This window comes from Palaemon carinicauda, chromosome 4, assembly GCF_036898095.1.
Source record: "Palaemon carinicauda isolate YSFRI2023 chromosome 4, ASM3689809v2, whole genome shotgun sequence".
In the NCBI taxonomy this organism is placed as follows: Eukaryota; Metazoa; Arthropoda; class Malacostraca; order Decapoda; family Palaemonidae; genus Palaemon; species Palaemon carinicauda.
This window is the reverse complement of record NC_090728.1, coordinates 176,383,649-176,396,716: the sequence shown is the minus strand read 5'-3', so window position 1 is coordinate 176,396,716 and position 13,068 is coordinate 176,383,649. Positions and strand designations below refer to the sequence as shown.

At 50.9% G+C, this 13,068-nt stretch overlaps 1 protein-coding gene across 2 annotated transcripts in view; it reads right to left on the bottom strand.

Moving 5' to 3' along the window:
- Positions 1-13,068, bottom strand: part of LOC137640223 (chromobox protein homolog 1-like) — a 73,763-nt gene that overhangs the window by 13,489 nt on the left and 47,206 nt on the right. For both annotated transcript variants that reach the window (XM_068372784.1, XM_068372785.1), the window contains exon 2: positions 8,587-8,729. In XM_068372784.1, the coding sequence (XP_068228885.1) occupies positions 8,587-8,723 (137 nt within the window). In that variant the 5' untranslated portion in view covers positions 8,724-8,729. The remainder of the gene's footprint in view (positions 1-8,586; positions 8,730-13,068) is intronic.

The window sequence follows — 13,068 nt, the reverse complement described above, 5'->3', positions numbered from 1 at the left end:
GACCACCGGAGCCCCTGACACTGGGAGCACCTCCATGCTTTTTACCAATAGTTTCACCGGAATTACTTGGGGACACTGGCACTGTGGGAAGCGGAGGGAGAAGTAGCCTTAGCGACAAGAACCCTCAACATTCATGGAGGGCCTTCCTGAAAGACCTAAGAAAGCCCAAGACTTTCTTAGGTTAAACTAGTCATCAGCAGTCTACACATGAAGAGCTTCCACTTTACAAAGAGAAGCAGCAAATATGAGGGGTACCCCATACACCACCAAAAACTGAAAAGCCCTCCAAAGCTGATCAAAGGGTTCCCTACGCCTAAGGTCGGAATCATATATGAAGTGAGGCGACACGAGGCCCAAAAACACAGAAAGGCAAAACATCTCACACCACATGACACCCTGTCACATAGGTGTAGACATGTGCTCACATTTGTCAGTTGGCACAATGGATTCCTTGGCTCAAGTTGCATTAGTTTTATTGAGTAAGCAAAAAAAAAAGATGTTGATGCAATAACATTTTCTATTTAGGAATAAAAATGGAGAATTTAATAAAAAAAAAGAAAAACCTTCTGCTAACTGATGAAATATAAAAATAAACAAAAATTTAATCATTAAAAATGTCACACAAGATTCATGTGGAACTTAAATCAACAGGGCTTCCATATTTGGAATATCGGGGCTGTAATTGGCGAAAACCAGTGTCACCAGAAAAAATTAATCTTGATCCTCCGTTGAGTTTGAAATTAGTAAAAACAACAGAAACTTTAACGAAGAACACAACAAGAAAATACACACACACAAATTATCACCAAAACAATTACTAACACCAAAATAACACTTAAACAGTAGGTTGCACAAAATTTAGCGTTTTAAATCATAACAAATTTTACTTAAAAATGCGAAATTCATAACAGCAGGTTGAAAACGGTGTATTTAATATTCTTTTCAAATCAAAATTAAATTCCATTCTTATTTATATAAATAAAAACACATATGATAGCAGGTTGAACACAATGTATGTTTAAAGTATAGGCCTATTGAAATTTTATTCTTGTTTTTAAAAAATGAACTAAATAAGAACAGCAGGTTAATTAGTGGATTTTTTAAATATACTGAAATTTAACTATAAGTAAATAAAAGGTGTAGCTGAAGAACAAAGTTTTGCCCGACGCGCCTCACGAAAGTAAGCAGGTTCACTTTTGGTCAACACGTAACCAAACACGTTTTATATTCCTGGTGTGTCGTTACATCCTATGTGACGCAGCCAGTAAAGGTCTTTAATACAACTTTACTTTTCATGTGCAAAACATTGCGGATCACTTCCCATGTGGTTCCGGCCTAACACATACTCCCCGGGGACTGAGCAGGGGCATATGTACAGAGGCGGCGGAGGCAGTAACAGCCCCTGAGGAGACTGAAGCACCTAAGACTTCTTTGGTGTCTTCTTAGGCATTACGAAAACTCACCCCCACCCCAAGAGTGCTTGGACTGCTTCTTACCCTTCATGGCATAAGCCTGCCTCTGCACAGAAGGCCACGACTGGCAATAGGCACATAGGGATGATTGCGAACAGTTATGCCCCCTATAAGACGCACAGAGGGAGTATGGATCTACAGCCAGTTAACTGAACTCATAAATCGGTAGCCGCGGCCACCCTTTCCACGGCAAGTATGAATGTTTTACTTCCATAAGTCTACAACCACATTCACATACTGCAAAAGAAATCACAAATTCTAAGTAATTTGTATTTTTCCTAACATACTTACCGAGAACTACTTTCTTAGGAGTACCTGGAATCTCCTCTCATCCAACCAGAGTTTTGTGTAGTTTACCCTACTTCCGTTTTCTGTGAGGACTACCTCAGGCGGAAGGATACGTGCCCTGAGGCTAATCCCGAGTCAGGCCCCGTGCTAGCTTGGGTCTCGACCCTCCGTAAGTTCTTGGATGCTTAATTACCTAAGGGTCAGTAAGGCACTCGGGGAAGGAAGGGAGGGCCATTAGGCGAAAGTAGTTCTCAGTAAGTATGTTAAGAAAAATACAAATTACTTAGAATTTGTGATTTGTTCCAACACGGAGATTTACCTCGAACTACTTTCTTAGGAGACTTACACTGTAGGAGGTGGGAGTGGCTTCCTGACCTCTAGACCCAACTAAGCAGGACGGCAAGGGACCTAGATAGGAGACTAGGTTCGAAGTTGGTCGGAAAACGAAACGTAGAAAACTACACAAAGAACTCATGCTAGTGTCTAAGTAACTCACCCTTAAAACATTCCTTGATGCTGTGTCCGATGACAATGTTGTGAACTGATGTCTTGTGCAGGCTCTACCCGAGTTATCTCCGGGGGGAAGGAAAAAGGGAAAGGAAGGATAAGGGGGATAGGTAAACAAACCTGTGTCTCTTGGTCTTGCTACCCACGATTGTACCTGGGGCTACACCGTTAAATCGCCTGGAGCGCGGAGATGACTGTTCCTATAGAGAACCCGTCTAAATACTTCCTCGAACATTCCTTGAGGTAGTGAGTTGTGAAGGTAGACTGGTTTGACCAGGTGCCTGCTCTAAGGATCTGAGCCACTGCCATGTTCTTCTCGAAGGCTAGGGAGGTACTTAGACCCCTAATGTCATGGGGCCTGGGGTTACCTGGCAGGGGAAGACCCGCACTGCTATAGGCCCTGATAATCACCTGTCTTAGCCAAAAGGAGATGGTATTCTTTGGGACCTGCTTTTTCACTGTGCCCGTGGAGACGAAGAGGTTTTTGATACCAGGCGGAGACTAGCCGTCCTTTCCAGGTATTTCCTTACGGCTCTGACGGGACACAACTTCAAATTCCCCGGATTACCTGACCGAGGAATTGCTGGAATTGTGAAGCCCTTGAACTTGGGATCACAGACAGCTGGATTCTGGGTCTTAGCCACAAACGATGGGACGAACTTGAAGGAGATCTCACGCCAACCCTTCGCGTGTGAGATTTCGTAGGATAACCCGTGGATTTCCCCCACCCTCTTTGCTGATGCCAAAGCTAACAAAAAGACAGTCTTGAGGGTGAGCTCCCTGTCCACTATGTCCTTCAAGGGTTCGAACGGGGGTTCACTTCACATCTTCAGAACTCTTGCCACGTCCCACTGCGGTACCCTGGAGGCTTGAGGGGGACATGCTTGTTTGAAGCTCCTGATGAGCATAGAGATATGTCTTGAGGAGCCCAGATCAATGCCCTTCAGGAGGAAAACTTGGCATAAGGCTGCACGGACTCCCTTGATGGCCGGTATTGACATGCCGACCACGTCTCTGAGGTGTACAAGGAAGTCCGCAATGTCCGGGATAGAAGCCCTTAGTGGCTTGATGTTTCTGGAGGAACACCATTTCGTAAATGTGGTCCATTTTGCCTGGTAGACCGCTGCCGATGAACGCCTCAGATAACGCGACATTCTTTCCGCTGTCCCTGCCGAATATCCCTCCTTCCTTAGGAGACGCTCGATAACCTCCACGCGTGAAGGCGAAGAGATCGAGGATTGTCGTGGAACCTTTGGAAGTGGGGCTGTCTGAGAAGGTCTGGTCTGTCTGGCAGAGACCACGGGGGAAGGCACGCTAGCTCTTTTAGATCCGCGAACCACTCCCTCTCCGGCCACCAGGGCGCTACCAAAGTCATCCTTAGGTTGTGAGCTGTCCTTACCCCGTTGAGCACTTGCCTGATCAACGCGAAGGGAGGAAAAGCGTAAACGTCGAGGTTGTCCCACCTGTGTTGGAAGGCGTCCTCCAATGCCGCCTTTGGGTCTGGGACAGGAGAACAGAATACGGGGAGTTGGTGCATTCAGCCTTGTTGCGAAAAGATCCATTACTGGCGAACCCCACTTCTGGATGATGAGCCTGGCTACTTCTGGGTGCAGAGACCACTCGGTTCTCACCACCTGGCCCATCCTGCTGAGTCCGTCGGCCAGGATATTTCTTTTTCCTGTAATGAACCTCGCTGTGATCACGATTTGTTCTGACTCGGCCCAATCCAGGATCTCCGTGAGATTGCACAACTCTTTCGATTTCAGCCCTCCCTGTTTCTTTATGTATGCTACTACTGTGGCGTTGTCGCACATCAACGCCACTGTGTTTCCCTGTAGAGGACCGACGAACTGTAGGCACGCTTTCCGAACAGCTCTCATCTCTAGGATGTTGATGTGTTGTGCTTTTTCTTCCTCCGTCCAAACGGCCCTTGCTGACTTCCCGAGAAGGTGTGCGCCCCATCCTTCCTTGGAGGCGTCTGTGAAGAGAAGCATCTCGGGGGGCTCGGCTGCGAAGGGCATCCCCTCTAGGGTGTTCGTCCGATCTTGCCACCACTCCAGGGATTCTTTCGTCTCTGGAAGAGCGGGAACTACCTTGTGGGGGGAGTCTACTTGGTTCCAGAGTCCCTTCAGGTTGAACTGGATACTCCTGAGTTTGAGTCTCCCTTGGGGAACCAGTTTCTCCAATGATACTAGGTGACCTATTAACCTCTGCCAGTCCTTCGCTTTCCTGGGTTGTCCTGATAAGAAAGGACAGAGGACCTGGTCCAGGTTGTTCAACCTCTCCTCCGACAGAAAGGCTCTCACTAGCAGGGAGTCCAGAACCATCCCCAAGTAAGTCATCCTGGTGGAGGGAGACAGGTGGGACTTCTCCAGGTTGACGGTGATGCCCAGAACTTTGCAGAACTGTAGTAGCTCCGCGCCTTGTTCCTTCAAAACTTCCTCTGAGGATGAAAGGAGCAACCAGTCATCCAGGTAACGAATCAGGCGAATACCCCGTTCGTGAGCCCACCCTGAGACTGTCGCAAAGACCCTCGTGAAGACCTGAGGCGCTGTTGACAGACCGAAGCAGAGGGTCTTGAACTGCAAGATCTGGGCACCCCATCTCACCCGAACATACTTCCTGCTGGAGGGGTGAATCGAGATCTGAAAATAAGCGTCCTTCCCTCAAGGACTCTAGGACCGACTTCAGGGTGTCGATCTTGAAGTTGGTCTTGCACACAAACTTGTTGAGGGCTGACAGATCTATGACCGGTCTCCAACCTCCTGTCGCTTTCTCCACCAGAAAGTCGACCGTAGAACCCCGGGCCTGGTTGCTGTACCGTTTCCATTGCTCCTTTCGCCAACATCGTGGAGACTTCTTCCTGTAAGGCTGTCCTCTTTAAAGGATCCTTGAGTGCCAACCACTCCGCCTGTCTGGCCGGAATCAGAGGTGGCGGTTCTGCCAGGAACGGTAGTCTGTACCCCTCCTTCAACACCGTCCTGTCCACGGTTCCGCTCCGTGGTCTTTCCATGCTTGCCAAATAAGTCTGAGGCATCCCCCTACCTGAGGTTTGGGCAGGAGTAGGGGGCCTCTCACCCTATCTTCTTCTGGAGGACCTACCTGAACGCCCTTTCCTGAAGGCGGAGTATGACGTTCTAAAAGTGTCTGGAGCTGACGGTGCTTCTCTACAGGGGGGCTACGACGGCTGCGACCAAGACGTAGAAGGAACGTCTCTCCTTGTCTGGCTAGGAGAGGCTCGAGGAGTAGTGGGGCCATCGGACACAGGTCTCCTGTGAGCGGGCCTCCTCATGGCTTGGGGTCTGGGGATGCTCACTTCCTTCCTCTTCATAACCTTCTCCATAATCTCCTCCACCTCCTTCAGGGGGAAAAGCACGTCACCCCACACGGGCAGGGTCCTCAAGGCCCTCGCCTCCCTGTCCGGGATCCGCTTGGACAACTTGCTCAATACCGTGTCCCTTCTTCTAAGTACCCAGTTGGCCAACTGAGCTAGAGACTGGAACGTTGAAAACTTTAACGCCCTACCTCCCCGAGATAATTAGTTCCTTCAGGAGCGCTTGATTAGCTGGAACTGATAGGTCGTAGGAGGCCTGGATGCCCAACTAGAGTCGAGGCCCACCAGTCTAACCAGGAGGTGACGTTGACTAGGTCCTTAGCCATCTCCTCCATCATCGTCGCCTCTGACTGGGAGAAACAGATTGGAGATGAAGAGGCTCTGTCTTCCGGGGCTCCCTGGCCTAAAACTTCAAGGGAGGCTTCCATCTTACAGGCTCCTGGTCGTTGTCCTTCTGGCAAATAGAATTTACTCTGGGACCTCAGTCCCTGGAGTAACTTCGAGGTACTTTGCGATTTGGGGGCTTCTGCATTGCCCGCCACAACCTTTTTGACGTGAGTACAACAAAGTCTCAAGTCTCTGGCCACAGGCAGAGCTAAGAAGGGTTTTTGTTGGACGGGGTCCTCCATTAGCCTATTGAGGCTAGAACGCCAGACATCTTCGTCGGAGGGAACAGGTTCCTCTATCCTGTGGTGCTTCCTTATGAGGCCTAACACCCTCCTATAGGCCGAGTCCTCCGCTGGCGCGGCCTCCGTGTCATCGTCGGCGTCCTCCGTCTGGCGTTGAGCCACTGTCCCGACGGGCGCCTCCGCACAAAGTTGTGGTCGTAGGATGGGCACTGCCACGGAGGCGAGCGCTTCTGTCCTCTGTCTGTCCTTCATCATGGAGGGCTTCCGTGGGCTTGCCCGACGGAGGAAGCCGTCCCTGCTTGTCCAGAGTCAGAGCTGCCTTCGATGACTCGACGAGGCTGCCCGTCCGAAAAGGTGACTCCCTCCGCTGGGCGGATTGAGTCGGCGCTTTCGCGGTCTTACGCCTGTCGGAAGGGGTTCTTGAGGTCGCGTCCCTCCGAGGGTCAAGCTTGTGGCTGGAGGAGGACCTTCCTGGCGACTTATCTCTGGGGAGCCAACTCGAAGTGCTCGGGATCGAAGTGAAGTCCGCGAGCTTACTGCGGGGGACGAGGACCCATTCTTCCCTTGGAGATCTGCTCCTCCTGAATTTCCTCCTCGGGAACCTGGACCGTCTTCTTCCATGCCGCGACCTGGAACGTGACCTCGAATGGGAGCGCCTTCTCCTGGATCTATACCGTTTTCGCCGATGTCTCCTCTGTGCTTCGTCTTCCGACGAGACTGAGGACCCTGCCGCTGAAGATTTTGACGAATCCTCTTAACACGTCCGCGGGGCAGGGGCATGGAGAGTGGGCGGCTTGACGACTTGCTGTGTTCCGGAGGTCGAAGGTTGCAGAAACATCCAGAACTGACGAAAGAAGAGCTGGGGGAGATCGCGGCCGCTCGACATTCTGAAACCAGGATCCAAGGCCCTCCTCCGTCCTCAACGGGGATCTACAGGGCGTCCTCGGGGGCATCCATGCGAGGGGATCCACCAACGAAGAGTCTTCCTTCTCTGGGGCGCCTTCAGCAGCGGAGGTACCTGAAATATAAGCCCATGAAGCGGGCGAAGAAACAGGGACATTCTTACTCCACATGGGGTCATCCGACAAGACGTGACCCGCAAGCATAAGGGCATCGTCTCGAGGACCCCCACCAACCTCACCTTCAGGCCCCCCACTTGCCTGTAAAGAAGCAGCAACCCCACTATCCCGAAGACAAGACTCCTGGGAAAGAACCGATGGTTTCTTCCCCACAACGGACTTATCTCGTCCTCTACTCTGGGTAGGGGAAGATGGAAGGGAAACCCCATCAGACTTTCCTCCTGGGGACGTCAAAGGCGAAGAGGTGCTAGTCTTCCTGGGCGACCTCTTGGAAGACTTCTTTTTCTTCGTACCAAAACGTACCCACTGCACCTCATTCCACGACACGCACTCCGGGCACGTGTCCGATGGAGAACACACACTACCCCTGCAGGACGAGCAAAGGAAATGCAGATCTACCTCCGGCTTGGATAAACACGCACCACACGACTTCCCGGCCCTAGGCCCAGGACAACGGTGGGGATGCTCAATCACGCACTAACACAACACCGCAAGACACAGGAACACAATGGAAAGGATAAAAGGATAAGGATCACACGTGGAAACACAAGGGAAGGCACAAGGTTATCAAGCGATACTGCGAGAACACAAGGGAGAGCACAGCGATACACACACGTGGGAGACAAGCGGGACACAAAGAGTCGCACTGAGATAAGGAGAGTGTCGAGATATCACAACGCGACCAGAGAACTTACTGAGGGTCGAGACCCAAGCTAGCACGGGGCCTGACTCGGGATTAGCCTTAGGGCACGTATCCTTCCGCCTGAGGTAGTCCTCACAGAAAACGGAAGTAGGGTAAACTACACAAAACTCTGGTTGGATGAGAGGAGATTCCAGGTACTCCTAAGAAAGTAGTTCGAGGTAAGTCTCCGTGTTGGAACAAAAGAAAATTAAAACGTTTGGTAAAGTGCCGACAGTACACACATACTAAACAGTGGCCAAATCAAAAGTGAAGCGCTCTGCCTGGGAAAGGAGGCAGGGTCCCCACTTGCAACCTTCACCAACTGAATAACTACTCGTTCTCCAATTTCAAACTACCGTCTCCAGCTGGCGCTGAATCAATCTTCATCATTAAGGAGGGTTCATATGTTGCCTAGGAACAATTACTTATAATTACATTAGATGAACAATAAATTATCCAGTTACATTTCAAACTTTGAATAAAACAATGAAATCTATAATAAATAATTGTCATAAGGAGCCACAGCAATTTACAAAATTGCATTTTGGAACTAAAAAGGTACAAAATTTATCAACCAAAAAAATTTATGACGTACTTGCCATAGCCTTTCCACTTGAGAAGGTATTCTACTTTATTACCATGAATTCTCTTGTCAACTACTTTTTCAACTGAGAATTCCTCCTCCTCTTCTTCACTACCTGACATTGGGGAATCATCAATCCGACGAGGCATGGTATTCTGAAAAGAAACATTAATATTGAATATTTTCTTTACAACAAACCTTTCTGAATTACCCTGACAGAAATAAATCAACAATAATGTATTATCAATACCAACTACAGTACAGGGTAAAATATGACAAATTCGGAGATAATTTGTATTTTTCCTAACCATAAAAACCTTAGCTATTTACATTGGGTTTACTTTCGGCGTAGCTGAAATTGACGAGCCAATAGATTTTAACGCGGGTTAACTACCCCACCGCGCTAGTTAGCGGGGGTAGGGGAAGGGGTAGCTTGCTACCCCTCCCCCCCCACACACCGGTGATTTGCTTCACTTCCCTTAGAGGTAGGACTTGACTTGGGGGACAGGGCTGGCGGGCAAATGTGTAAATAGCTAAGGTTTGTATGGTTAGGAAAATTACAAATTATTTCCGAATTTGTCATTTGTTCCGTAACCGAAATACAAACCATGCTATTTACATTGGGTGACTTACCCCTTAGGAAGGGTGGAAAGTCCCCAGCCTTACTGGCTTTGGCTTTACCCGGGGACTCCGACTCCAAGTGAGTACAGTATCACTCAAGAGAGGAAGTCCCTGCACCTCACAAGTTCCTTGCTCCGCAAAGAACGAACGGCCTACGTAAGTTGTGTGTGGAGGAAAGAGCGTGACTCGTCCTAGGAAGTTGACCTTGAGTCCCTTAGATAGGAATCTAGGCTAGGACGTTCCCAATACCACTTTGTCAAGGTAAGGGGGACGCGACAGTATTAAACTTAATACTAGGAACACAAGGGAGCATGGTTTACCTGCAGAGGTTGAGGTCAGCTATGCGGAGACCAGGATGCTGCTTTCCCCAAGAGAGGGGAGAATGAAGAAAGAAGTAAGGGCCAGACATACTCTTTCATTCACGCAGACTAAAACCGGGTAACAACGCCCTTAACCTACTGCTACTTGTCCATCAAGGAGCCTGAGGTTAGACCAGCTGTTGTGCAGCCAACACGTGGCCGATAGAAAAAGTATCGAGGCTCCTGTGGGTCACGTCCTGCAGGTAGTGGGCTGTGAAGGTCGTCTGACGCTTCCAGACCCCAGCTTGAAGCACCTGTGTCACAGAGAAGTTTCTCTTGAAGGCCAGGGACGTAGCGATGCCCCTGACGTCGTGTGCCCTAGGACGACGTGACGGAGGAGGGTCCAGAATCAAGGCGTGGTGGATGACCCTTCGAATCGAAGCCGAGATGGTATTCTTGGTGACCCTCCTCTTTGTCCTGCCTGTGCTAACAAAAAGTGCTTGCACGCGAGGACGAACTGCAGCTGTTCTCTTCAAGTAACGCCTCAGACTCCTCACTGGGCATAATAGCAGATGGTCTGGGTCGCTTGTTACAGAACAGAGACTCGTGACCCTAAAAGAGTCGAACCGTGGGTCCGGCACTCCAGGGTTCTGAGTCTTGGCAACAAACTCAGGGACGAACCTGAAAGTTACCTCCCCCCAACCCCTTGAATGGGCAATGTCGTACGAGAGACCATGAAGTTCACTAACTCGTTTGGCAGAGGCCAACGCGAGCAGGAAAGCCGTCTTCCAAGTCAGGTGGCGATCAGAGGCCTGGCATAATGGTTCGAAAGGAGGTCTCTTAAGAGCCCTGAGAACCCGAACCACGTTCCATGGAGGAGGTCTCACTTCCGACTGAGGGCAGGTAAGCTCATAGCTACGTATGAGTAAAGAGAGTTCCAGCGAGGAAGAAATGTCCACTCCTTTCAGCCTAAAAGCCAGGCTTAAGGCTGAGCGATAGCCTTTCACCACTGAGACCGAAAGGCGCATTTCCTCCCGCAAATAAACGAGAAACTCCGCTATTGCTGGAATAGTGGCATCGAGCGGAGAGATGCCCCTCCCACGACACCAACCACAGAAGACTCTCCACTTCGCCTGGTAGACTCCCGCAGAGGACTTTCGCAGGTGCCGAGACATTCTCTCCGCAACCTGTTGCGAAAAGCCTCTCTCCGTGAGGAGACGCTGGATAGTCTCCAGGCGTGAAGCCGAAGCGAGGCTACGGCCTTGTGGAAGATGTTGCAATGTGGCTGTCTGAGTAGCTCGTGTCGTGGGGGAAGCTTTCTCGGGAGCTCCGTCAGGAGCTGCAGAAGGTTCAGGAACCATTCCGCCTGATGCCATAGCGGAGCTATCAGAGTCATCGACAGGTTGACCGATAGTCTGGTCCTGTTGAGCACCCTTTTCATCAGACAGAACGGTGGGAAGGCATACACGTCGATGTTGTCCCACCGTTGTTGGAAAGCATCTTGCCAGAGAGCCTTAGGGTCCGGGACTGGGGAGCAGTACAGTACAGGGGCAGCTTGAAATTCAAAGCTGTCGCGAACAGATCCACCGTCGGGGAACCCCACAAAGTCAGGACTTTGTTGGCTATCTGAGGATCCAAAGACCACTCGGTACTCACTATCTGCGAAGCCCTGCTCAGACTGTCGGCGAGCACATTCCTCTTGCCAGGAATGAAGCGAGCTGATAGTGTTATCGAGTGGACTTCGGTCCACCTCAGAATCTCTACTGCAAGATGGGATAGCTGATGTGAAAAAGTACCTCCCTGCTTGTTGATATAAGCCACTACCGTGGTGTTGTCGCTCATCACCACCATGGAGTGACCCGACAGGGTCCGTTGGAACTGTTGAAGAGCCAGGAATACGGCCTTCATTTCTAGCAGGTTGATGTGCAGGTACTTTTCTGATTCTGACCAAAGGCCTGAGGTCTTCTGGTTCAGAATGTGAGCCCCCCCACCCTTCTTTTGACGCGTCCGAAAACAGTGTCAATTCCGGGGAGAGGACGAAAAGATCCACTCCCTTTCGCAGGTTCTCGTCGACCAGCCACCACCACAGGTCCGCCTGTTCCGCGGGTCCTATCGGGACCAGAAAGTCCGGGGAATCGGATCCTTGACTCCACCGTGACTTTAGCCGCCATTGCAGGGATCTCATCCTGAGACCTAAGAGACGCAACCACGATTGGGCTGGAAACTCTTCCCGCCTGAGGAAGGGTTCCGCCACCCTCCTCAGCCTTGCTATCCTGTCGTCTGATGGAAAGGCTTTGTGGAGATTGGTGTCTAACAACAACATGCCTAGATAAACCAGTCGTTGGGACGGCTGCAGAGAGGACTTCGAGATTTACCAAGATCCCCAGATCTTGGCAAAGTCCCAGGAGCCTGTCTCGGTGTCGAAGAAGTCTGCCAGGATCAGCCAGTCGTCCAGATATCGGAGGAGACGGATGCCGTTCCTGTGCGCCCAAGACGAAATCAGGGTAAACACTCTGGTGAATACCTGAGGTGCTGTGGAGAGACCGAAGCACAGCACCTTGAACTGGTAGGTCTTGCTGTCTAGGCTGAATCTCAAGTACTTCCTGGAAGACGGATGGATTGGGATCTGGAAGTACGCGTCCTTCAGATCCAGTGTGCACATGAAGTCTTGTGGTCTCACCCAAGTCTGACCGTGTCCGCTGTCTCCATGCTGAACGGAGTTTGCTTGACAAACTTGTTCAGAGCTGAGAGGTCGATGACAGGTCTCCAGCCTCCAGACGCCTTCTTTACAAGAAAGTATTGACTGAAGAAGCCTGGGGAGCCGTCGACGACCTCCAGGAGAGTATCCTTCTTGAGCTTGGTCTCGACTTCTGCCCGAAGGGCTAGCCCCTTTGCCGATCCCATGGCATAGGAGCTCAACAACACTGGATTCGCTGTCAGGGGAGGTTGAGATGTCGTGAATGGGACGCGATAACCTTGGCCTATCACGGAGACCGTCCAAGAATCGGCCCCATGTTGCTGCCACCTGTGCACGCAACTTTGAAGGCATCCCCACACAGGTGGACACGCGGGGGGAATGCCACTCCTAGCGTTTGCGGCCGCGGCCGCTTCCTCTAGGAGTCTTGCCTCCCCTGGAGGACTTACCGCCCCTCTTGTCCTTGGCAGGAAAGGGCTGGGGCTTAGACACCACTTTCTTAGCTGCCGGCGCCTGCTTCGGTGTCCTGCAAGGCTGCTGCTGATGTTGCTGCGGAGCTGGAGGCTTGTAGGGCCGAGATGCAAGGGCCCTTTGGAGGAGGGAGTCCTGGCTAGACTTCTTCCACCTCTCAGCTGTACGTTCCATATCTTGGGGCTCAAACAAACTTCCCCCAAGGATGGAGGAGTGTCTGAGCCTGCAGACGTCCACGGCGGGGACCTTCGGGTGGTTCTTCTCGGTCACCGCATCACGACGCTTCAGCACCGAGTTGGCCCACAGGTTGGTAACCTGATGTGCCAGGAACTCAATGGAGTGAGTGCCTGAGAGGAGGAAGGTCTCCAGGGCCTTCCTATTGCTCTCCTTAGACAGATCCTCGGAGGG